The sequence below is a fragment of the Rhinolophus sinicus genome, chromosome 7, assembly GCF_057876585.1.
Source record: "Rhinolophus sinicus isolate RSI-liver-muscle chromosome 7, RSI-T2T, whole genome shotgun sequence".
Lineage (NCBI taxonomy): Eukaryota > Metazoa > Chordata > Mammalia > Chiroptera > Rhinolophidae > Rhinolophus > Rhinolophus sinicus.
This window is the reverse complement of record NC_142507.1, coordinates 22,676,468-22,701,748: the sequence shown is the minus strand read 5'-3', so window position 1 is coordinate 22,701,748 and position 25,281 is coordinate 22,676,468. Positions and strand designations below refer to the sequence as shown.

Genomic DNA, 25,281 nt, shown 5'->3' with positions numbered 1-25,281 from the left:
ACGTGCACTATTAGTGTGTCTTTTTAGAATATTCTCTTATTTCAAATGTATTTCTTATAGTTCCACCTAGGATATGTTTTCTAAATTCTTCTCCTTTATGAATATTTATTTTAAAGTGTGATTCTAAGTAGGAGCCAGTCTTCTCATATAATCTAACAGTTAGAACAATGGTATTCCTTTAATGTGGACCCCATATATCTGTTAATATAATCTTGCTTGGAATACATGTTATGGGCATCTTTATTGCACTCTTAATATGTACTAAGATCATTAGGATATTGTATTCATAATACACTTTCACTGAAAAATGTATAACTGATTTTTTTAAATCAAAATACAGACTTCATATCAGTTAGCTTCTATCTTTTTGGTATCAGTCCAACATTATAGCATGTTGGTATAGCCTTGAATATTTTATTTTCTGTTTGTTAGCTATCCCTACCAGCTTTGTGCTTCCTGTGCCCTGTATAAATGCCTATAATACGTTACATCCAGAAACTGACAAATTCATAAATAAAACAAGATTGTTCATGTTAATTTTATAGAAATAGATATTTTTTACATTGCATGATGCCTATAGAGGGAATGCTTTAATTCTTATTTTTTTCCAGATGATTTTACATTTAAAAAAATTAAGGTTAAATAATAATCATTTTTATGATACCATGCCAGCAAATATTAAGGATGTTTGCTTTCAGTTTCTGCTTTACATTTTAATATAAATCAACTTTTTCAAATATTGTTCTTGAAAAAGCACACAAAGGTTTATACAACATGTCTTTTTTTACCGACACTCTCTGATGGTGATTGATACCTTTAGTTGACCTCAACTTTGATCAACCCATGAATTGTTAGAACCAGCTAATTGGTTATTTATTTCTGTGAGTAATTTTCCATTTCAGCAGAGCTTTAAGAGATCAACAGCACAATGGTAGCTTTATTTTATTTTATTTTATTTTTGGATAAGTCAACCTGATTGGTGCTTAATTAAAATGTTATGTCACCCTCACAAAGAATATTTTTGAGTCATCTGAATAAATTTTAGTTACTATAGATTTTATTTAGGGAGACCCTGAAGGAGTCTGTTGATTACTTCAGAGTCCGGAAGTAATCAAATATTATCCCACCTTGGAATATTTTAAACCTCTAGTCAACAAAAGGACCTGCTTTTATGGTTCTCAAATGGATAAATTTATTATCTGAGACTAATGGATTTTGATTCATTTCCAAAAGATCAAGGCATTAGCTGGAATTCATATTTAATTGATAACAGCACAAACATCAATACATTATTCTATATTATACCATATTAAATAATCAATTTTTGTAACATGAGTGTACCTTGATTTGTTATGCTTGTGCAAATGTGTTATGTTTATAAAAATATTATAGCAGGAAGAAGAGGCTTTAGAGACCATCAACTTTTTTTGCAGATTAAATCAAAGAAACAAACTAATATGCACACATGGATATCCTAACTACTAAAACCAAGTAACCATGGTGTCTTGACAAACAAGCATTAATAGGCATACACACTGATACCCAAAATACTAAAACCAAGTAAACATTGTGTCTTGACCCCATTCCAGGGTTTGTTTGTTCAGTGTTCAATGTTCATTGGCCTTTCTGCCTCAGTCTCTCCCTGCTATAAATAGCTCACTTTATTTCAGATTGATCTTTCTAATACAGTGGTACTTCAGTTTTCAAACCGTAATCCATTCCGGAAGACGTTTGGAATTCTGAAACATTTGAAAACCGAGGCACAGTTTCCCCATAGAAAATAATGTAAAATGGATTAATCCATTCCAGACCTTTAAAATCAACCCCTAAAACTGCAAAGTTAGCATGAATTTTACTATCTAATGATACGATAGATCCATAAAATTTATGGCGTTCATAGACTGAAATGTTCATCAACGGAGACATTCGAAAACTGAGGTACTACTCTACTCAGATCATATTACCATTTTAGAATCTTGACTTGTTCTCTGTTGTCTGCACAAAGGTGTGCCAACTCTCAACTTGACCAGTGCCTTTTATGATCTCACTGTCTCTCTTCATCTCCTATAATGTCATGTTCAACCATATATCACCTTATGCCATTCTTGCATTATGCCTGCCACTTCAAGGGTTTGTACGTGCTGGGCATACTGCTCCCTCCATCTGAAATGCTCTTCCCTTTCACTTTCTGAACAATTCTGGTTCATTCTTCTACATCCAGCACTGAAGTTCTCTCTTTGAGCCTTTCTTGCCTGCCCCTCCACAGTTAATCATGCCTTGCTATCTTCTACATCTGAACTTTGGAGTATTTCTTTTGTTTTCTATGAATGTGTCTGCATGTTTGAAATCCCAATATTTATATGTCCATTTTTTCCCACCAGATATATGTATGTCCAAAGTGAAGCTCTCATTAATTATCTTTCAAACTTTTAATCTCTGCCATTAATATTTAGAGAAAAATGAACTTAAAACAGTGCCCAACAAATAATAGAACTAAATAAAGTTTTCTTGAATTGAGTAAAAATGATCCTTTTGATGACTAAGATATTCATAAGAAGTTAATTAAATGGTTAGCATCCTAAATAGTATCCTACTGAAATAGATTACTAATTACTCTCCAGGGCTCATGGATATGCTATGGAGTTTTCATCAGCAGAGAACTGATTGCATTGTTGTCTGGGGTCTAGAGAAACTCTAAGTATGTTTGCCAGGTTCCTGATTGTGTTTGACTAGAAATGGCAGGCAGGGCAGTCAGTATTGTTCACATACAATATTTGAGTTTTAAAAATTAGATTGTGTCATAGAATTTTGTTGCACCAGTTTTTGTGATCTTTTCCAGGTCAGCTACCTTTGGTATTACATCCAGAGTGGCATGAGATTTAAACTTGCTCTGCCTGAGTTTGAAGTTTAGTTCTTCTTTGTTACTGCCTGTATAACTGTTGGCAAATTACTTAATCTCTGAGTCTTGGTTAGTCCACTCGTTTAATAAGTGACAGTACCTCATAGGACTAGTGTGAGGATTGAGTAAGGTTGACATGGATGGAATGTTAAGTTTTTAGGATAGTGTTTAGCACAGTATACAATCTTGTGTCCTGTTGGACTGTGTTTAAGTCAACCCAGGACACTCATTTAGCTTGTGTAAATACAGGGGCTTCAGAGTTAGATATTATCATCATTTACTTATTGTATGATTTGGACATATTATTTACTTTCTGCCCCTTTTCCTCATTTTAAAACGGACATCATAATTTGACTTAAAATTTGTTTGTTATAACAGGAAATAACTAGTTATTTGCTGAATTTGTTGTCATTGTTATTGATACTGTGCTGATAAAATCCCAGCTGCTGTCTAGAGTTGCCTGTAGTTTCAATTCACGGAATTAAAGGTAAGAAGAGTCTTGGCTTCCTTTGAACCATTTGAAATGAGGACATTTATATCATTACCTAAGTCTGTAATATATTTCTGCTTGGAAATATCAGTAAAGAATTAACATGCAGTTCTTGGGGCAATTTAGACTAGCTTGGGAAATGCTCTCAGCACTGGATGCTCCAGTATCTCCTTACAGGAGGCGATAGGCTAAAGAGGGTGCAAAGAAGACAGCAATTTTAGTTGGGAATTTCACCTTCTAAGCATTCCTTACAAACAAGGAGTGGCTGTTTGGCACCTCCTCGGTGATAGAGGCTGCTGTGCAATCCCTGTTCCCACAGGCTATCCTGCTCTAAGCACCTCAGAAACCATTTGCACTTGTGAAAATTCTATCTTTGGTTCCAAATCCTTTCATTGCTTTCTCCAGTAGGGTATTTTTATTTTTTTATTTTTTTTTTGGAACTATTTCAGAAATATTCTCTCTCCTCAAATCGCCATCTTTAGATCTCATTTGAAAATGTATTTTAATTCCACTTTCTTTTGTTACTTTATATGTAGTAATTCTGTCTAAAAACCTGTAAGCCAGGCAGGCAGCTTTTGAAAAATCTATGGACACAGGACTGGAAATTTCAGAATGCGTCCATGTTGAAGTGCTGAGAGCAAGTGAAAGATTGCCAATCATTTCAGATGTTTATTGTCCTAATTGAATTTACATCAGTGGTTCAGTTTCAGTTGACTAGGACCTTGCTGTGACCAGGACCAAGCACAAATCAGCTCCAGAGTGGTAGCAGTTCAGTGCCTCCCTGCCCATCCCACCCTCCCCTGCTCTGTTTTGATGTCGTTGGGCTCCTTCTGGCAAAAGATTCTGTCAGCCCGACGTTGCATCTGATCTTCCACTAATGCTTTTTTTCCCTCTCTAGAAGAAATCAAACCTTCCCAGAGCAGTAAGACTCTTCTGTCAGAAGACAAATGGAAGGCGTTAGTGCTGACAGGAAATACAGGGACTCAAGCCAGTGTCACACTCTAGATGTATGGAGATGAAGGAGTCACTGGACCAATAAGTCTTAGCAAGGACAGCCAAGAGCCGCTATTCCTTCCAAGACAGGAGGATGAGTTTCAGGTAAAAGCAATATTGGCAGTAATATTGGTTTTTGAACATTTCAAAGGTATTTCTGTAATACAGAAGGGTGTCGTCGTGTGTGTGTGTGTGTGTGTGTGTGTGTGTGTGTGTGTGTATGTGTGTGTGTCACCTGTGTAAAATAAATCTCTGGTCTATTAGAATCCCCATAAGTTATTCTGATGCCTGTTGCAATCATCAAAGAAAACATTTTTTTCCCTCATATATCTTATACAAGCAAGGAAAGTAATCGGAGAAAATTGTTTTCTTTAAAGATAATTTGCTTTAGGCCATTGGTTTGAAACTGGCTCCATAAACCATCAACCTCAACTAAATTATAACCAGATTTAGAGAGTCTCCTGATAATAAAAACCCTTTTTTGTATACTTGCATATACTTTTACATGTTGCTCAGCTGAGCTGTATGATGTGAAATCATTTTCTTGGCATCAGAGCCCATATTTTGAAGCTCTGTTCATGCCCATTCTGTCTCTTAGCGTCAGAGAACGCTGGGCTGCATTGTTTTGAGTATCGTTGGTTGCCTCTCCTAGTTCCTCAGGGCTTTGGACAGATTTTAATTAGGACAATTACATTCTGCTTCACTAATTCACTCCCACCCCCACGGGGTGAAAGCTCTATGGTTCTTTGGTGCACTGTTAAACAGCAGTTGTTCTTCCTGGAGAATATTCCTTTTGTATCATAAGTCTAGGTAGAGAATAGAGAATGATTGAGGACAACTAAAGTCACTAGGAAGCCAGTGCTGTTTGAGGCTGCAGTACCTACCAATCACTAATACCCAGATGGTTTCTAGATCTTCAGACGGAGCCTGGCATTCCACTTTTGCAATCGTTATTAGTGAAAAAAAGCTGTCATGTAGTCATGAAGGAGCACTTTTACTCAATGCACATATGCATTTCAAAAGATTATTTGAAGATGATTGTTTAGAACTCACTATACATATGCTGTGGTTATATCCCTGGACCACCCCACAAAAGTCTGTGATTACTCATACTACACCTTGTTGTATATGTATTGGTGTGCTGGTAAGTCCTGTCAATGTTTTTCTGGAAAAATTTACCCAGGGTCCAATCTTGGAACAGATGGTATAGATTCTCAGTCTTGATTGCATACTGGAATTACCTGGGAAGCTGGAAAAACTACTGGTGCCTGATCCCACCTTCAGAGATCCTGGTTTATTTTGTCTAGGGTGCGTCCTGCACACTGAGGTTTTTAGAAGCTCTCTAAGTGATTCTAAAGTGCAGCCAAGGCTGAGAATCCCAGTTACAGCACTAGACTGCAAATCGAGTGAGCTGGATTGGAGTCCTAGCTTTTCCTATATTCACTGTCTGACCTTGACCATATCACTTATTTTCTCCAGGCCAGCATTATTTTTACATATAGAATAGAGGCAGTAATGTCTGCTTCTTTTTTAAATAAATTTCAAAGTGATCAGATGATAAAAAAAAGGAAAAACTATATACATTTAAAATTCCTATTGTCATATAAGAATAAATAATAAATTGGTTAAGAACAGAGGTCTTGGGGTCACGGAGACCAGGTTCAAAGTCAGATTGACCACTCCTTAGTTCATTAGCTCTGTGACCTTGAAAAGGTTGCTGATCCTCACTAATCTTCAGTTTCCTTCTAGTAAAGGTGGGGGGGGGGGTTAATAATACTAAAAAAGCTTGTTGTGAGATTTAAAGAATATTTGGGAATGTCCCTGATAGATGTGAAGTGCTCTTCAAATAAAGATATTACAGTTACTGAGGACGCTCTCTTTCTCCTGGTCAATGGCATCAACCTATGTTTTCTTCTTCCTTCTCCTATTTACTGTGGAGCAGGGGCTTATCCAGCTCTAATCTGCTATCTCAGTGGTAGAGATCAGGGATGTGTATGAAAGCTCGCCTAGGAACCTAGGGCCTTGTGGATCCCAGGCCAGCAGCACGGGCATCACCTGGGAGCTTGTCAGACATGCAGAATCTTAGGTGCCACACCAGCTCTATTGAATCAGAATCTACATTTTAACAAGATCCCCAGGTAGTTTGTATACACACTAATGTATGAGAATCACTGGTCTGGGGTTTAAGGAGCAATATGCGTTGGGTCTCTTGATAATCTGAGAACCCTAAATTCAGATTAGCTACTTCATTCCTATCTGCTCTCTCTTCTGTGAGCATTGACTGCCTTGCTCATTTTCACTGGCATCATTTGCCACTTCTGAATTATTCTTTCATTTTCTTTTCCTTCCTTTCAATCCTGAAGTGAACACATAGCCATTTTTGAGGACAGTGTGGTATTTCTGATCAAACTGGCTTGGGTTTGAATTTTACCTTTGGAACTTACTAGCTATGTAGCCTTAGACAAATACTTAACCTTTTTGAGTTTCTTCATTCTTTAAAATAGACTTTTTAAAAAGCTTTGCTCTTCACAGGGTTACTGTGCAGATCGGAAGAGACCATGCATGTCAAGCACTTGCCCCCTGGCTGGCACCTAGCTGAGCTCATTGCATGGTGGTTCCATTCTCCAGAAGTAACAGGCAGACAGGCATGAAGTCACATATGACTGTTCAGTTATCCTTTTATTTTTTTTTCCACTTGGAATATGTAAAAAGAGAAAGTTTACACTTAAGTGCTAATAGATTCTTGGGACAGCAATAGGATATCTAAAAGTTGGCTTACCTGTCAGAGAAAAACCAGGCCTAGACTATGGGATAACTTTTCACTTCCTTTGATAGCAGAGCTAGTTCTGAGTTCTGCCACTTAGACCAGCTCTAGGTTTAAGAGAGTTGGTAGAGAGAAGTTGACTATGGGGGACTGAGCCCTCTTTTCCTTCTTCCCAGCCAATGCCAGCATAGTCCTTTTTGACCTGGTGTTGTAATAGCCCCACGGCTGGTCTAGCCCTGTAGTCTGTGAGGGAAAGTGATGGTAGTAGTGATGGGCACTTGAAAAAGAGAATTTCTAAGTGTGGCAAGTGGTATGAAAAGAGGAATTCTGATGGCTTCTGGGTCACCTGACTGTCCCAGCTATTTCAGGGTCTAGTTCATAGGTAGAAAATGATGTGCATCAAACATAATGTACAAGTTTATCCTTATTCATGTCTCTAGTCTGTGGAGGTAGGTGAATACTTGTAATGGAAATAGTGATAATGGCTATTATTTAAGCTATTACATAATAAGATGGTGTTTTACCTTTTGTAATCCTCATGGTTCAGTGTCCTAGACATGTCTTATTACACTGAAAATATCTGCTTATAAGTATGTCTCTTCACTAGACTATAAATTTCTCTAAGTTAAGGACTGTGCTATTTTCATTTTTGTATACTGTGGCATTGCATAACTACTACATTATTGTGTTAAATAAACATTTATTTAGTGGAAAAGAAAATTGTGTGCAGTACAGTCCATTGAACAGATAAAGAAATTGAGGATCAGAGATGTAAAACACCATATTTTACTCAGATTCCAATACTTACAATACCAACTAAGCTCAAAGTAATTCCAAAATCAGTTTTCCACAATACTACCTTGATTAACAAACTCTTGGACCAAGTCAAAACTAATCAAATATACATACTCTGTGGGCAGGTGTGTTTCTTTTCCTTGAGCTTTGAACATCTGTGTTTTCGCTTGTGAATCCAACAAGAGAGTATTTTAAGAGTAGAAGGAAGTTCTAGACTCATTGGTACTTTTTATGAAGCTTGCAAAAATCACTGCATTTCGCTTTGATGAAAATTGCTTATTTTTTTCTTAAAATAAGAACCCATCTTTCTGTCATTGAAACTCAGCTCAAAAAACATTGGTTTCTAGTGAGAAATGTGTGGTAGTCAGAGAACTGAGCATATGTATGTTCTTTATCCTATTCTTTGATCTGACTCTTTCTGCATATTTTTAGTCAAGTGTCATGATATTTAGTTAAGTCTCATGTTCTGTGTCTGTGGTGTCCCCTGATAGCTTCTTCAGAGGGCATAATTTCTCGATTCTGAAAGGGGCTCTGAGAGCTTTCAACAATTAGGAATAAAAAAATGCATTTGGTAGGAAGAAGAAAAAAACAATGTGCTTAATTTAAAATATTCTGCTACAATTTTCTTCTTTGCATTTCATTCAGGTCAAAATAAGAAACATTGGAGAGATATACAAGATAAGGATAGGACATGATAGAACTAGTGAACAACCTGAGTGGAGCGTACAGAAGGTAATATTTTATATTTTGTGCTTCATAGCTATTCTAAGATAAATAAACAGAATTCTTAAAGCAATGAGAAAGACAACATATTTTTCTAATTGTAATTAATGTGAAAAAAATTTTTGTGAATATAACACTCTACACAAATGTGGTTCATTCTTGTGAGTTATTTTAAAATAGCATTTTTATAGTTGTATTTACAAAGGCAATCTGTGTTCATGGAAAATCTGAAGAATACAGTAAACTATAAGAATGAATAATGAGCTATTATTCATTGATCATTAGATGACCACTGGGGTGGTCCATTTTCTTTAAATCTTTTTTTCTATAAATCTCTCTCATAATCTCTCTCTCTCTCTCTCTCTCTCCCCCCACACCCCCTCTCTTTCTCTTTCTCCTTCCCTCCATACACACACACATTTATATATATATATATATATATATATATATATATATATATATATATATATATAATGAAATTGAATTATGATTATGTACATATGCACTTTGGGATCTGTCCCCCTCCCTTTTTTTTTTTTTTACTTAATCATAGCAATAACAACAATAGCAATAATAAGAAGTATTTGCTGAGTGGTTACTGTATGCCAACTGCCTTTACAAATACAATTGACCCTGAACAACATGGGGATTAGGGACGCCAATTCCCCTGCACAGTCGAAAATCTATGTATAACTTTTGACTCCCCCCAAACTGAACTGCTAATATTGTACTGTTGACCAGAAGTCTTACTGATAACATAAAGTCAATTAACACATATTTTGTATGTTATATATATATATATATATATGTATACACATATATTATATACTGTATTCTTATAATAAAAGAAGCTAGAGAAAAGAAAATTTTATTAAGAAAATCATAAGGAAAATGCATTTACAGTATTGACTACATATTTATTGAAAAAATCTGCATATAGGTGGACCTGCATAGTTCCAACCTGTGTTGTTGAAGGGTGAACTGTGCTATCATATTTCTGTTGCCTAACAGCAACTCTTTGATTTAGGTACCATTGATATCCTTATTTTATAGATGAGAAAACTGAGGCTCAATAAAGTTAAATAATTTGACTGAGGTCACTTAGTAAATGGTGATTGTATGTTGGAAGCCAGGGACTGAGAGTTTAAGCACTATCATCGGGACTTAAATTTATTTTCAAAAATAGATGGCAGTTAAGCTCTTCGAAGCCATGAGATTTCTGTGTGGAAGCAGTAATTATTGTGGAGTCAGGTGACATGGTTGAATCACAGGACATCTCTGCTTTCTAGTTGGAAATACTGTGTCTGTCACTGATTTCTTTATGGTGTACAATATGTTATTTTAAAATGTTTGAGGTTTGAAAATTTTGAATACCTCTGATAGAATCTAGCAGGTTTATTATTTTCCCTTTAAAATGTTTCTTAATCTTATCTGTGATTTATATTATTGTAGCTTTGATTGTATTATGAAAATAAATGAGAAAATGTTAAATTTGCTGAATTGTTTATTGCAGCATTTCTTTGTATATAACTAATATAAATGAAAACCGGTATTTTTAAAGTACAGGAACAGGTAAATATGCTCCAGTCAGTTTGGCCAGAAGTGTCTTCTGAGCACCTAATATATGCCCTGCATTGTGCTAACTGCTGTTAAGAATAGAGGAAACCATATGTAGGTTTTAAAGTTTTTCTATTCAGAAGTATTGCAAAGTTTCAAAAGAGTAACAGAAAATGACCTTTTAAGGAGATGATGCAAAACCCAAGGAATCTCCAAAATTACAAAGTCTTTACTTGTGAATTACTGAGAAAGATGAGTCAGAACAATTTAGAAAAGACCTACCCATGAGTCAAGTTGGCCTGTAGTCATAGCATGACTTGTGCTTTCTCTGGGGCATTTGAGTGAGAAGCGTGTGCAGGGGTATAGCAATGTCATGTGTAGTGATTCCCCAACTGGATGGACAAACATCCCCAAGCACAGGCACTCAAGGAAGCAAGTACTCAGTCCTCAGAACCAAGGGAGGCATCTCTGTCCTGTGGTTGGTGGTAAAGTTTTCTGTGAAAAGTTAAGTGAATAGAATGTTAATTAATTAATTCAACAAATGGATTGAGCAAGTAGTTAAACCACCAAAGTGATGTGGCATAAGGGACTTTTCCTACAGCCTATTTTTTTCACTTTTTATTTTAACGTAATTTCAAATTTATAAAAAAAATTACAAGAATGGAATAAAAATTTCTGATTTCACCCATATCTCCAGTTGTTAACATTGTATCCCATTTGCTTTATCATTCTCTGTTTAAATACCAGGGGTGCCAAAACAATGTATACAAGTGTATACTTTGGTCAACGTTGCTCAAACAGTAGTTCGCCGTAATCAGAAGTATCTGCATGCTGATGGTAACCACTTTGAGCACCTCTTGTAATTGCCGGCATCAAACGTGACTTGTATTCATCTTTTGTTATTGGAATATATCGAGTATTACAATTTTAATAGGTTTTTCCTGTCTTAAAATTTGTGTACATTTTCTTTTGGCACCCTCTGTATATGTCTATAAGTGTTTGTGTGTGCATGTATATATTTTTTAATCATTTGAGAGAGACTTACAGACCTGATGCCCATTGCCCGCTAATTTTTCAATGTTTCTTAAGATTCAATTCAGGAGAGTGAGTTGCATTTAGTTGTCATATTTCCTTAGTCTTCCCTAATCTGGAAGAGTTCTTTTGTCTTTCCTTATCTGTCATAACCTTGCTTTACTTGAAGACTACAGGCCTATTACTTTTTTAAATGCATTTCAATTTTTAAAATCATCTGTTTGTCATGATTAGATTCAAATTTTGCATTTTAGGCAGAAATTCCACAGAAGGGATGGTGTATTCTTTTTAATGCATTATATCAGGAGGCACACATGGCATTTTGTCCTATTACTTCTCCCTTTGAGCAGTTGGTTAAAGTGGTGTCTATCACGATTCTTCAATGTAAAATCATATGTATTTTGTACTTATTAATTAATGATTAATTAGTAGTATTCTGTGAGTAGACACTTTGTTCTATAAGATTTTCACCCACTAATTTTGGCATCCATTGATGATTCTTGCCTGAATCGTTATTACTATGATGGTTGCCAAATGGTGATTTTCTGGTTCTGTCATTATTTTTCCATTTATTAATTGGCATTCTGCTACAAGGTAGAACTTTCCTTTCTCTACCACTTAAATTTTTATTTCTTTATATCAGCACGGACTTAATGGACTCGTTTTATTTGATGGACTTAATCTGTTTTTGTCATCATTTATTTTGATGCTATCATCCTAGATTTGCCCAGGGGAGACGCTTCAAGCTCCTATTGCTTTTGACATGTTACCACCCATACTTTATGTGCTTCTTTACTATCTGGCACAAAAAGATGTTTTAGGCTCATCTAATACTTTCTTTTCCCCAGTCCTAGAATTAGCTATTTCACAAGAAGCCATAGCTTCTGTTTAGTGGAGAGCAGCATTTAGAAACTAGTATTTGTATGAGACAAACAGAGAAGTTACTTTCCCCATTAATGTTCACCTACCTCAGATCCGAGGTCACTTCTCCTATTGTGAGAATCTGGCCATGGCTCTATTTTCACAAGATGCTCCTGGTAAATAGTCCCATGGTGTTTGTAAAACATTGAGTTTGTTATTCCTTTTTTGTATATTCGCCATTCGTGTTAATACATGTAAGCCTTTGAGAAGCCCTGTGGTAAACAAATCTGTTTAATAGCATTTCCAAAGTAAAATCACCATGCGACCAAAATTTTCAGGTAAAATCTGTTAACATTTCTTGAAATGAATATTGTGCATTACTATAGAGGTTTGAGGCATTTGAGGGCCAATCAAGGAAAAGATATGACCAGGAAACAGCAGCAGTAGCACACACACATTTTATTGTATGAGGCCTTGACAGGTTTGCATGTGGGGGGAGTCCCTCATTACAGGAGTCTGTCCAGAGGCTAAGGCGTGTGTCGCTGTCAGAAGGAGAGGAGGGCAAAGGAACTCCCAGAGGAGAAGAAGATCTGAGAAGAGGGGCTTATGTGTCTAGGTGATGTCTTTCAGCAGCACAGTGGGGAGTGTCTGTGTCACAGAGCTCCAAATGACAGCAGCAGCATCTTGGGGCCTTATAAATACAAGGCCCTGTGTTATCAAAAGGTGCCAGCTATTGGGAGAGATTTTTGTGGGGTATACAAAACAGGCTCTAAATGGGGAAACATTTGCTGCTTTGGACTATTTTTTATTTCGGTAAAAATTCATTTGGGGTATTTTAAAAATTTGTATTAAATTTATTGGGCTGACATTGGTTAATAACATTATATGAGTTTCAAGTGTACAATTCTATAATACATCATCTACCATGTTTCCCCCAAAATAAGACCAGGTCTTATATTAATTTTTGCTCTAAAAGATACATTAGGGCTTATGTTCAGGGGATGTCATCCTGAAAAATCATGCTAGGGCTTATTTTCCAGTTAGGTCTTATTTTGGGGGAAACGGTATATATTCCATTGAGTGCTCACTACCCAAAGTCTAATCTCCCTTCGTTGCCGCATATTTGACCCCCTTTACCCTCTTCATCCTCCCCTCAACCCACTTCCCCTCTGGTAACCATCCTTCTGTTGTTTGTGTCTATGAGTGTTTTTGTTTTATTTCTTCATTTGTTGCTTTCTGTTTTATATTCCACATATGTATGAGTGAAATCATGTGGTTCTTGTCCTTTACCATCTGACTTATTTTGCTTAGCATAATACTCTCAAAATCCATCCATGTTGTCACAAATTACAGTATTTCATCTTTTCTTATGATTGAGTAGTATTCCATTGTATATATGTAACACATCTTTGTTCAATCATCCATGGAAGGACACTTAGCTTGTTTCCATGTCTTGGCTACCATATGTAATGCTGCAGTGAACATGGGGGTACATATATTTTTACTAATGTTTTCAAATTTTTCAGGTAGATGCCCAGAAAATGGATTGCTGTGTCATATGTTAGCTCTATTCTTAATTTTTTAAGGAACTGCCATACCCTTTTCCTTAGTGGCTTTACCAATTTACATTCCCATCAGCCATGTATAAGGGTTCCTTTTCTCCACACCCTCTCCAACAGTTTTCTTTTTTTTGTATTACTGATAATAGCCATTCAAACAGGTGTCAGGTTGTGTCTCATTGTGGTTTTGATTTGCATTTTCTTATAGCTAGTGAAGTTGAACATCATTTTTTAATTAAAAAATTATTAATTTTATTAAATTTATTGGGGTGACATTGGCTAGTAAAATTATATAAGTTTCAAGTGTACAATTCTATAATACATCATCTATACATTACATTGTGTGTTCACCACCCAGAATCAGTTCTCCTTCCATCACCATATATTTGACCCCCTTTACCCTCTTCTACCACCTCCCCTCCCCCTAACCATCTGGTAACCACTAAAGCATCTTTTCATAATTTGTTGTATAGGCTATTCTTAAAGTTTTATAATTTGAGTTTGCTGTTAGTGGACTTTTGAGCTAATGGGTCTTAGCTTGAAGGGAAGAAATAATCAACCTAGGGGCCAATATTCAGAGGCCATCTTTGACTCATTTTCTGTTGTTCTATATCAGGAAATATGACTTAATGTTTGCATGAATCCAGAAATAGTTAACAATATATAAGGGTTTATAATTTATAGGATTTAGAAAATAACTAGCTAATGTGCTAATCCACTCTTTTGAGCTCTACATGCCTACAGAGAGTTCTGGGAGAGGTGATCAACATGAGATTTCAAGGAACCATTTTTAACCTAGAAACAGCTGGGTGAATTATTGGGTTAAGATGATATATCTAAGATAAAATGATGAATTCACCATTGGTCTGGCCTTAGCCGTTACAAAGGTACAAAATTAGAATTAACCATGGTTTCTGCTTTCAATCTGGGTGGAGAAAGAAGATCAAGTAGCCAACATACAATAATTAGAAGGCAGTTAAAGGCCGAGCTGCATGTTCAGGCCCTAATCATAATAGGTTTCTAATAAGAAACATACATTTATGCCCTAGAGGAACTGGGAAGGCTTTGTGGACAAGGACGACCCTGAAGAGTGGAGAGGTATGAGGAAAGGCAGAGTAGGGAGAGATGTGAGTGGAAAGTTATTTAGAGATTGCCTATTTCAGTTTTTAGTGCTGCACATGGATTATCATGACATATTGTGTAACTACATAGGTAAAATGATTTGTTCCCTAATGAGAGGGAAAATGTCTATTTGTGAAGCTGAAATACTTTCCTTGTGTTTGAATAGCCTGGAATTTGTCAGATACAAGTTGCCTGATCTTGTTTAGGTGAAGTCAGTTGATAGATACATTGACTTACAGATTTTTCATCACCATGTCTTTTCAGGTGTGTAGAAAGAATTCTGTGTACATGATTACCACCTTCTGTCTGATAATTAAACTTTAGTCATTATTTATTTTTTTAGTATTTCACAATTGCACTGGAAGTTTAACCCTATGCAATATCAAATTTTATTTATCTATATGTATTGCTCAGTGGAACAACTCAGTAATCATTATATCTCATATATTTCTCTTAATCAATATTTCCCTTTTCTTATAGGATTTTCCGTTTTCTTACTAGGACTAGCATGGTCCTAGTCAAATTAACTCTATATTTTAGGACAGGTCAGGACCAAGATAACTTTCCTTTTATATTTCAATGTGTCTGGGTGGGAGAAAGAGAGCAACAGTTCTCGTCTTTTTGGACTTTGGTGTTAAAATAAATAATAGCGCAGATGCATAAAGGCGTACATAATTGTATTTATATTTAAGGTACTTCTTCAAGTACTGCTACAGCACCCACTATGTGGAAGTGGTCTTGCTGGAAGTTTGAGTATTCTAACATGACTAAGATGCAGTTCTTGTCTTCAAAGAGTTCATTCTACAATTAACCCAACTACAAACCAGATTGTAGTTTAGTTCTCCTTTGAGTTTTAATTTTGTCATGTCTCAGTGAAAATGCCTCTCTCATGACATCTATCTTCCAAAAGATTTATTGAAGGAGTTAAATTGATTTATCTTATTCTCTCAGGTTCTGAGCAGAAAGATTGGGTAACCTAACTGAGGTGTTACAATCTCACTGTTGAATTCAGGTGTGTTAATTCAGACATTGAAAGTACCAGTCTATTTCTGTTCCAGTCACCTGTTTTTAGGCCATGTACTTAACTATTTGGTTGAAATTTCTTAAAATAATCTAGAAATTTTAGATTTCTAAGAAACCTAGAGTGAGTTTTTATGGTAATGTATTCTTGTGAAACAACTAATATTTGCTGCCGTAAATCAGCAGCGTGGGGCTCAGCAAATGTACTTTAGTTTCTACCGAGGCCAGCCCTAAAATTGTTTCTATTCATTTAGGAAATTAAAACAGATGATGAAGATTTTGTAAGATAAAGACACTGCTGCTTATTAAACTTTCATTTATTTGTTTTAGAAGAAAAATGAGTGTATGTTTCAATGAAAAAATGTTTTTGGAAACTCACCTTTTTTCTTTTCCCACATTATCCCCACATGTAGTTTGGCTTTGAAGCTTAATATCAGTGCAGTTTTTCCTCAGCCATATTGACTTTTTTGTATTACTCACATTTGGCAGCTGTGAATCCAAGCTAAAGCAAAACTCAGGGCTTTGGTTTAGTATAGAAGTATACTAGATGATGTCCCAATCTGAAAGCCAAAAAGAAAAAAAAAAAAATCAAAACGAGAATGGTTGGTTCTGTAATAATCAAAGGCTACCTTTTGTGAACAGAAAATCTGAAAGAAGTTCTGCCATTATTAGGATGTAAACCGTGAGGATTTCTCCCCCATCAGTAATGATGCACTATTTATAGCCAAGTAGTTTCTTGAGATGAACCATGATAGACCTATGTAACATTATTGTTTGGGGGAAGCCAGTGCTTTTAACAAGTGTTTGTTGAAATTATTCCTGGTGTCCCAAGTTAAAATGTGTGAGAACATGTTTTTTATTTTAACATTTATATTTTCAGCAGAGAATAGTCATCCCATTTCATGATTCTCTGGCAGTTTGGGGCTGCTGGTCTAATATTACTCAGAGTTTGAAAGTATTTCCTTGATTACACATTAGGTACATCTTTGGAGGTCTGACTTGCTATCTCAGCCACTTTAATACACATTAACCAAGCATGCTATCTAGCTTCCAAAATACTGACATAAATTATTAATCCAAGTCACTGAATTGATTCCAAGTAAAAGATAGCTTGGACCCAAAATAACATGGCTATAGCTAAACATAGTTATATAACAATGAACATTGAATGTTGAAAAAAGGAAAGATAGGAATATGTTTTGGCAAATATTGTCTGTCATGTAAAACTGAAAATTGTTTTTGAGTCTTAGGGTTTCCATGTTTTTTCTTCCCTGTAATTTGCCGATTGCAAATTGAAGTTAGAAACTTCAGACTTAAGTCAAGAGACATGAAAGATATTTAGTTTCTAAAAGTCATTGAATCATTTTCTCTAAGTTTTCCTTATTGTAAAATACAGCTCAGCAATACTTGCTCTGACTGTCTCACAAGCTGTGAATATCAAGTTAAAAAATAAAGCTTAATCAGAACTCCTGATTCCCCCACCAAACCTGCTTCTCCCTCAGTCTCAATTGTCTGAGTAAATGGTGTCACCCTCCACTTAGTTATCCAAGCCAGAACTCTACAAGTTTTCCTGAATTGTTTTCTTTCCTTAGCTTCCAGAATCCAATCCCTCGGAAATCCCGTTGACTCTATCACTGAAGCATGTCTTGAGTTTGTCTCTTTTACCCCATCTGATTACCATCAGTTTAGGCTGCACAGCCGTATGTTCTCTCCTCTTTACTAAAAAAGTGTCCTAAAATAACTTTCCAGCTTCTTCTCTTTTTCCTTCAATAGCCAGTCTCCAAAGAGCAGCCAGAGTGATCTTTTAAAACACCAATGAGATCATATTTTCCCCTGGTTTAATCTGTCCCCTGCCCACCTCTTTGACCTCTTTTCAAACCACTCTGCCATTGCTCATTATGCTCAAGCAACACTGGTCTTCTCCTGCCTCAAGTGACCTTTGCCACAATCTAAAGTAAGGCCCCACTTGCTCTTTTTTTTTTTTTTTGTATTAGCCCGTAGTTGCTCTTGATCACATTGGCCTTGTTTATTTTCTTTGTAACATATCACTTGTCTGATATTTTTCACTTGTTTACTGTCTGTCCACTAGAAGCTGAGCAATTGGAAGATAAGGACTTTCTGTTTTTCAATGTTATAACCCCAACTCCTAGACTAGTACCTACTGTGTAAGAAATGTTGGATACATATTTGTAGAATGAATTAATAAAATGTATTTTGTTACTTAACAAATATTTATAATATATGTGAAATGCCTTTTAAAGTATAAGTGCAAAATCAAGGGAAATCATAGTCTTGCTTAGTTTTCAGGGAATGAGAGAGCCGTGGTGTGTATGAAAGGCAGATGAAGAAACAAAGCCTGGAAAACTTTGGAGGCATGGTCAATGTATACATTGTTAGCCCATCCAAAGCCAGAACGCCTCCTCCTGACTCTGCCCAGTCTTCTCTCCAGGTGTCTGGAACGAAGGGCTACACATGACTTAGATAAATTGACTCAAATAGAATAGGAACTCTCCAAAAATCTTTTTGATTCTTCTGAGCCTTTGAATTAAAATGAGATATCAGTTTTGGTACATTTGTTATTTTTAAACTATTTCTTGATATGATATGATATGATATGATATGATATGATATGATATGATATGATATGATGATATGATCCCTACTAATATGACCTCCAGGCAGGCTTGAAATTAGCTAAATTAGATAAGAAATTATTTATTTTTGAAGTTTTAAAGCATTTAAAAATTATTTCCAGTTTCTTTTAATTTTCAGTTACTTTTTTACTTCATGGTTCTAGAAGAACCATGGGGGAAAAAGAGCAAGTTTTTACATTCAGTAAGAAAAATAGTTTGTTTTTGAGGATTTTCTACTTCAATGAACAGCAGGAAGCACCAGCTTCCTCTTCTCACAAAATCTCCAGTCAAATGTTTAATCTCAAAAGACTCCAGCAGTTTATAGAAACATTCTAAAAGTTGTGTCACCTTATGTGAACCAAAGATAAATTCTTGCATTTGATAGTCCTTCAGTCAATTTAAATATCATAGTTGATCCTCTTTGTACAGTCTTTATAACACAAATAAGGAGTTATCACAAGGAACAGTATCAGAAATAAGGAGACTCAGAGTCAAGCTTTGACTTTGTATCTTTAGAGTATTATCTGAGAACACATTTAAACCTTATTTTATTGTAAGAATGTTTAGAGTATTATCTGAGAACACATTTAAACCTTATTTTATTTTCGTATTTCCAACTCCAAAAAGAAAACACTAATGACTGACATTAGTACTTGTTTTCCCAGTCCCAGTACCAGATCTAGTATAATACTGTAAACACTTTAAGTGCCCAATAAATGTGTTGGTGACTATTTGCCTTTATTATATTTTTTAAAGAAGCATTGGATAAATTGAATATATAATAAGAGCAGAAGTAGTAAACTTTTTTGTTTATTTTATAGAACAAAGGTTTATGACATTTCAGAGTAGGATTTCTAAACACATTTTTCTCAACTTTTCTCATCCTAGCACATTCTTTATGTTATATCCAGTGCCCGGCAGACAACTAGCCACAAGTTTAGTTCTCAGAAAGTGTTTGTTGACTTTGGTTGTATATCACTTCTCCTCCTAGGAAAGATAAGATTAAATTTGGGATTAAATAATATATGTGAAGCGTGTTTCATGATACAAAGGAAAATATAAGTACATATGGTGATAATTCTTTTCAGTTGTTTTTTTAGTGTCAATCCTAACAGGCAGGAAAGAAAGATATGGAGCTCGGGTCAGGGAGGAGGGTGGTGGGCTCACTGTGCCCTCGTGATCTGGTTGGTGGGCCCCAGCCACAGTCATGGCCCTTCCTCCGACCTGCTGGGATCTGATCCTTGCTCCATGGAGTGTCCTGGTTGGCCTAAAGATAGACACTAAGGACAGGTGGGGAAAAGTCTACAGGGCCAACTTTGAAGGGCTAACTAGGGAGGACATTAGGAGAAGCGGTAAACCCATGGAGAGGAATTAGGACAGTGCCAGTCCCTGCAGTTTAGAGAAATGAACATCCTTTTTCTCATGTGTTCCTGCTGGATGTAATGGATCAGAATGGGAACCACCTCAGAGAAAGCACACAAGGATTATATAACTAAGGGTCTAGGAGACCAGAAGTGCCAGAGAGCTTTATTGGGTGGATAGGACAAGTGAAAGACAGGGGTTAGAGTTCTCTTTCTTCTTAAATTAGGGGTTTTGCCTTTTGTTTGTGAACCTCTTAACTGATGATCTAGGGAATTCAGGGTGGGGTCCAAAGAGAGGTAGAAGGAGAAGCTCCTTCAGGTTGGCTTAGGAGAGGAAAGGCAAAGGAGGCCTTTCTCTGTCTTCCCAAATTGTCCAGGTCAGCTCATTCTAGTAGAGTAGGGGTCAGGGATTTAAAATAGAAATTCTCTTTCTGATAATAAAAAACTGAGTGTTTGGCTGAAGTATCTTTGTGCAGTCTCTAGGAAGATGTTAACAAGTGAGGTACCACAAACAACCCCAACTAACAGTTAAGAATTCTAATCTCTAATTGTTGTGATTAATTGTGATACTACTATACTACTATTACCACTATTAACACCACCACCACCACCACCAAACATTTATTGAGCACTCAGGATATATAGATCATCACTTTTAATGTTTATACCACAACAAGGTAGATGATATTATTGTCCCAACTGAGGATATTGCAGTTTTTAAATTGAAAATAAGCAATTTTTATTCAATACCACATAGCTAGCATATAGATTTAAAGAAAAGTGGTCTGACCCTTAGCACATGCGCTCTTACTGCCAACTGAAAAACTGGGTTTCTAAAATAAATCTCTCTTTCAATATTCCTAGGTATTTTAACTCACACTTGAGATAGCTCTGCTGTGGGAAATAACTTCCTGTTTGTCTTTTCTATAATGTGTCTTTATCTTGTTTTGTTACATCAAGCACTCTTGTTCTAAAATATTCGATCTTCAACCTGGTGAGACAGGTATGGTGTCAATTTTGCAAATGAGGATTTGAAGATCACAGGTCATCATATAGAACTTTTACCCAAGGCCATATACATAGTAAGTAGCAGGGCCAGGACATAAGTCAAGGTCTTTTGATCCAAGTCCAGGTTTATTCCGCTTCTCACAGGTCCTTCAGTGAGTCCTGCCATTAGCTGCTATATGACTGGGCTTATGCATTGTGCTGTTCCAGGAATTTTGACCCCCTTTATTACTTTAATAATTGAAAAAAAATTGTGAAAATAGTAACAGAATTAAACACAACTGAAGATAAGATCGATGGATATATGTCTCTCTTTATCTACCTACATCACTCTATTTAATTATTGAGTTATCTACTAACCAACTATTTATCTTCCTATCCCAGGATTTTTCAACCTTAGCACGCTTGGAGCTGAATAAGTCTTTGTTGTAGGGGGTATGCACTGTCCATTGTAGAATGTTTAACAACATCCCTGGCCTCTACCCACTAGATACCAGTAGCACCCTCCCTTCCTTCTTCAATTGTGACCACCAAAAATGTCTTCAGACATTGCCACACATCTCCTGGGGGAGGGGCATGAAATCGCATCCAGTTGAGAACCACTACTGTAACTCTTTATTGTTTAAAAAAATTTACTTAAGATTCATTATTTATTTTTATTTGTTTTTATTTTGAGACATTATGAATTTGAAGGTAAATGGAACTCATTTAGAGCCCTAATCTCAAAGGCATTTCAGTGGAGTTAATAGGATTTTGCTCATTTAAGTAAAATGATAAGACTCTGTCCTCAGTGAGTATTTCAAAGGATGAGTGAATGGTGGTGCCTCAGAAACCAGAGGATTCTTGCTAATTTCCACAAAGAGTTTAGTGTAGAGGAAGAGTCTGTTGGAGATTTAGGTAGGATAACTTTGTAAAAACCACATACTTCATGGGGAAGGCTTTAAGTCCAGAATCCAGAAAATTTGCATTCACCTGTTTATGACCTTTGTTTATCTGAAACATTAACTAGGTTCCATCTGAAATTATTCTTATTGTATCCTAATCTTTGCATTATTCCCCCACAGGACTTAGTCCGTATTAGTAATATTCCTTCCTTCCTTCCTTCCTTCCTTCCTTCCTTCCTTCCTTCCTTCCTTCCTTCCTTTCTTTCTTTCTTTCTTTCTTTCTTTCTTTCTTGTTTTTCTTTTATCATTAAATTTATTGGGGTGACATTAGTTAATAAAATTGTATCAATTTGAAGTGTACAATTCTATAACTGAACTGAAAGCAACAAATGAACAAGACAAACAAATAAACAAAAACTCATAGACACAGAGTTTGTGTGTCTGTGTCTATATATTGCATTGTGTGTTCACCATCCAAATCAAATCTCCTTCTGTCACCATATATTTGACCCCCTTTACCCTTTTTTACTTCCCCATTCCCCCTTTCCCCTCTGGTAACCATTAACCTGTTGTCTTTGTCTATGAGTTTTTGTTTATTTGTTTGTCTTGTTCACTTGTTGCTTTCAGTTTTACATCCCACATATGAGTGAAATCATATAGTTCCTGACTTTTTCTATCTTATTTTGCTTAGCATGATAATCTCAAGATCCATTCATGTTGTCACAAATGTCGGTATTTCCTCTTTTCTTGTGGCTGAGTAATAGTCTTGTGTATTTAAAATATTTTGGGTCTATACTTCACAGATAATCTGTAAAATCTCCTTGGTGGTAGAGACAGTTTCTTCTTGTTAAACTCCTGACCATGCCCAGGACAGTGCTGTGAACATCCACTGTAAAAAATGTCACTGTGAGGAGGCCAAGGGTCTGTGAGCCACTTCTTGGGGTCATCTGCATGCAAGCACTTGGGGGAGCTGAAAACTCCCCATTATCCTAGGTTAGCTTTCTTTGTCCAGGAATTCTGTTTACTTGCTCTTTTGAGGAATATGTGCCTCTATATAGCTTAGAAAGTAACTTATCTTTTTCTGTTCCGAATAAAGTAAAGTAATAGATGTCATAATGGGTTCCAGGAAGGGAAATAAAAAGATTGAACACCCTCTCTCACTACTGAAACTTCTGCTGCAAAATGGTCCATGATATATACAACCTCAGCTGTAGGATGTCGATCACCTGTCTTTTATTCGTCCACCACTTCTGTCTCCCCAATTGCCAAGTAAACAACCTAGGCTCTGAATCTCAGGACCATTGTGGCAATTGAAGTTTCAAAATTGTTATGTCGAGGGCTGAAAATAATTTTATTTGAGCATTGTATCTGGTTGAGATTAAAAAGCATATGAATCTTTATGACTGGTCTCGATCTCTTAGTATTCCACCTAATTTCTATAAAAATGTAAAGCATGATATAGTCCAGAGAGAGGAACATTTCCAAATGTAGTAGAATGTATTATATTAATCTCTTTTATATTTATGAATATATTCATAAATAAATTTGGTGAAGATTAATATGAATTGTTTATACAGTTTATATAAAATTTTGCATATTTCTCATCTAATCTTCACAATTATGTGAGATAGTCATTATTCTTATTTTTAAGGGTGAAAAAACTGGTACTTAAAGTGGTTATGTGGATTTCTCATGATAAAACATTTGTAAAATAAAAGATCTGGATAATGATCCCAGTTTTGCTGACTCTCTATCCAGTATTCTTTTCATGGCCTATTGCCTGGAGCAAGTAAGGACATAATCAGGCATTAGTGATGAGGTGTACTGATTTCATTTAATTACCTGTGTTATTTCACTTATTTGTTAAATCATTTATTCAACAAACAATCTAAGGGCTGCCTTGTGATAGCTTGTGGAAGTACCAAGATGAGTCGGACATGTGGCTTCTATCAAGTCAGTCAAATATTAGGTGTTAAGTCATAGTCATGAATGAGTAGGTTGCCATGGATCACAAAGTAGGGTCACCTAGCCCAGAGCAGGGGCTCACAGAAAGCTTCTTAGAAGAGGTTATGTCTGAACTACAGATAAAGGATGGACATATTTAGCATGGTAATGAGTCAGATAAAAGTTGTTCTAGGCAGAGATACACAACTTGTGAAAACTCTGAGGTAAGAAGGAATGTGGCCAGGTTGTGAAATTCTGCTGAATGCCTGCTTTGGTGATTAACTTTAATATGAACACAAAATCTCTTTTGGAGTTCCTCCTGTACATTGTTTTTCAGCAACTCCTGTAGGTGCAATTGAGAGCTTTGAATCAGAAAGTCCATTTCAAATCTCAAGGCCTTCATATTCTTGTCTGTAAAAGTATAAGAATTTTACAAATGTAATTGGTGATGGTTACAAGAGATAATTAAAGTAAATCACTTAGCATAATACCTTGCAAATAATCATTGTCTAATAAGCAACAGCCACTACTATTACTCCTAATAACAACCACCATCAGAGTGTGCAGTATATTTTAGGAATCTCTGGGGTACATTTTAAATTCTGAGTTCTGTGAGAAACTGGAAATCACACAATTTGGTAATTGTTTCTTCTCATTCCAGGTGACCATGCAACACATGCAGAGCAAGAAAACCCTAGATTTTGCAGCATTTGCGTGGTTATCTCAAATCCAACCAGATGGAGATATTGTCTGTGAGCTTCCTGTACTAAAGGGCGGACAAGCTATTTTCCCATGTGTGTTATTAATCTTCAGTAGCATATATTGCATATATAAACTATTTAGTTACAGAATATTTTTGTTTTGTATTTCTGAGAGAGTTGTTTTACCCATTGAGAAGTAACTTTTTCAACGTGAGTCACTTGTGGATCTGGGATTAAATGTCATCTCAAAAGGATTCTTGTTGTCTAGCCATATGCACAGGGCCAGAGGCGATGAGAGAAAAAATGTCACGTCTGTACCTCATCTGGCTTTGCCTGGGGCCAGTTGGTCACTTCATGTCTTCACCTCACTTATGCCATAGTTAGTTCCGTATCAAACCTCACATCATTTTAAACTCTAAGCATCATGTACAGTAACAGTCACCTTTGCTGCTGAATACTAAGCATGAAACCTTTACCTATGTCATACATAGAAGAATAGCCTTTAAAAAAATCTTTTATTTCCTTTTCTGAAAAAGGTATAAACCCTCTGAGCATGTGTTTATGGTGTAAAAATGCCCATTTATAGTTAAAATTAATAGTTGACAGATCAAAAATCTCTCTATAGGTACTGAAAGGCCAGACTAAAGGAATTTGCATGTGATGTTTTTTACTGTAGCATGACCCATTAATATGGGTTCTGTTTGTATAAATTCCCATGTAATAGATTTCCTTTTGTTTCTCTTCCCTTTGTTTTGCCAGTACCATAGTTGAAGCAAGCAGAAACAGAGCCCGAAGTTTCCCTGTGTCTCTATGGGGAGAGAGGATACTCTGGTCTTAGACGCTTGTGCAAATCCAACATGCCAGTAAAATTTCAAAGAGAACAGGTGAGTCTGCACAAATAACTCTCCGATGTTCTTAGCAGTCTCTCTGAAGGTGGC

General features: G+C 36.1%; 1 protein-coding gene across 1 annotated transcript; it reads left to right on the top strand.

The window, feature by feature from the left end:
• Nucleotides 1-4,269: 4,269 nt before the first annotated feature.
• LOC141568581 (lipoxygenase homology domain-containing protein 1-like) lies at nucleotides 4,270-24,988 on the top strand. The gene is made up of 4 exons (XM_088799312.1): nucleotides 4,270-4,487; nucleotides 8,587-8,673; nucleotides 24,304-24,436; nucleotides 24,969-24,988. The coding sequence occupies exons 1-4, from the start codon at nucleotides 4,395-4,397 to the stop codon at nucleotides 24,986-24,988; spliced, it is 333 nt and encodes a 110-aa protein (XP_088655438.1). The 5' UTR covers nucleotides 4,270-4,394.
• The last annotated feature ends 293 nt before the right edge of the window (nucleotides 24,989-25,281 follow it).

Excerpts from the sequence above, each read along its gene's own strand:
- LOC141568581 (XM_088799312.1), top strand. The coding sequence starts at position 4,395 with ATGTATGGAGATGAAGGAGTCACTGGACCAATAAGTCTTAGCAAGGAC. Across the intron at positions 4,488-8,586 it reads GACAGGAGGATGAGTTTCAG|GTCAAAATAAGAAACATTGG; the intron begins GTAAAAGCAATA and ends CATTTCATTCAG. Across the intron at positions 24,437-24,968 it reads CGGACAAGCTATTTTCCCAT|GTACTGAAAGGCCAGACTAA; the intron begins GTGTGTTATTAA and ends ATCTCTCTATAG.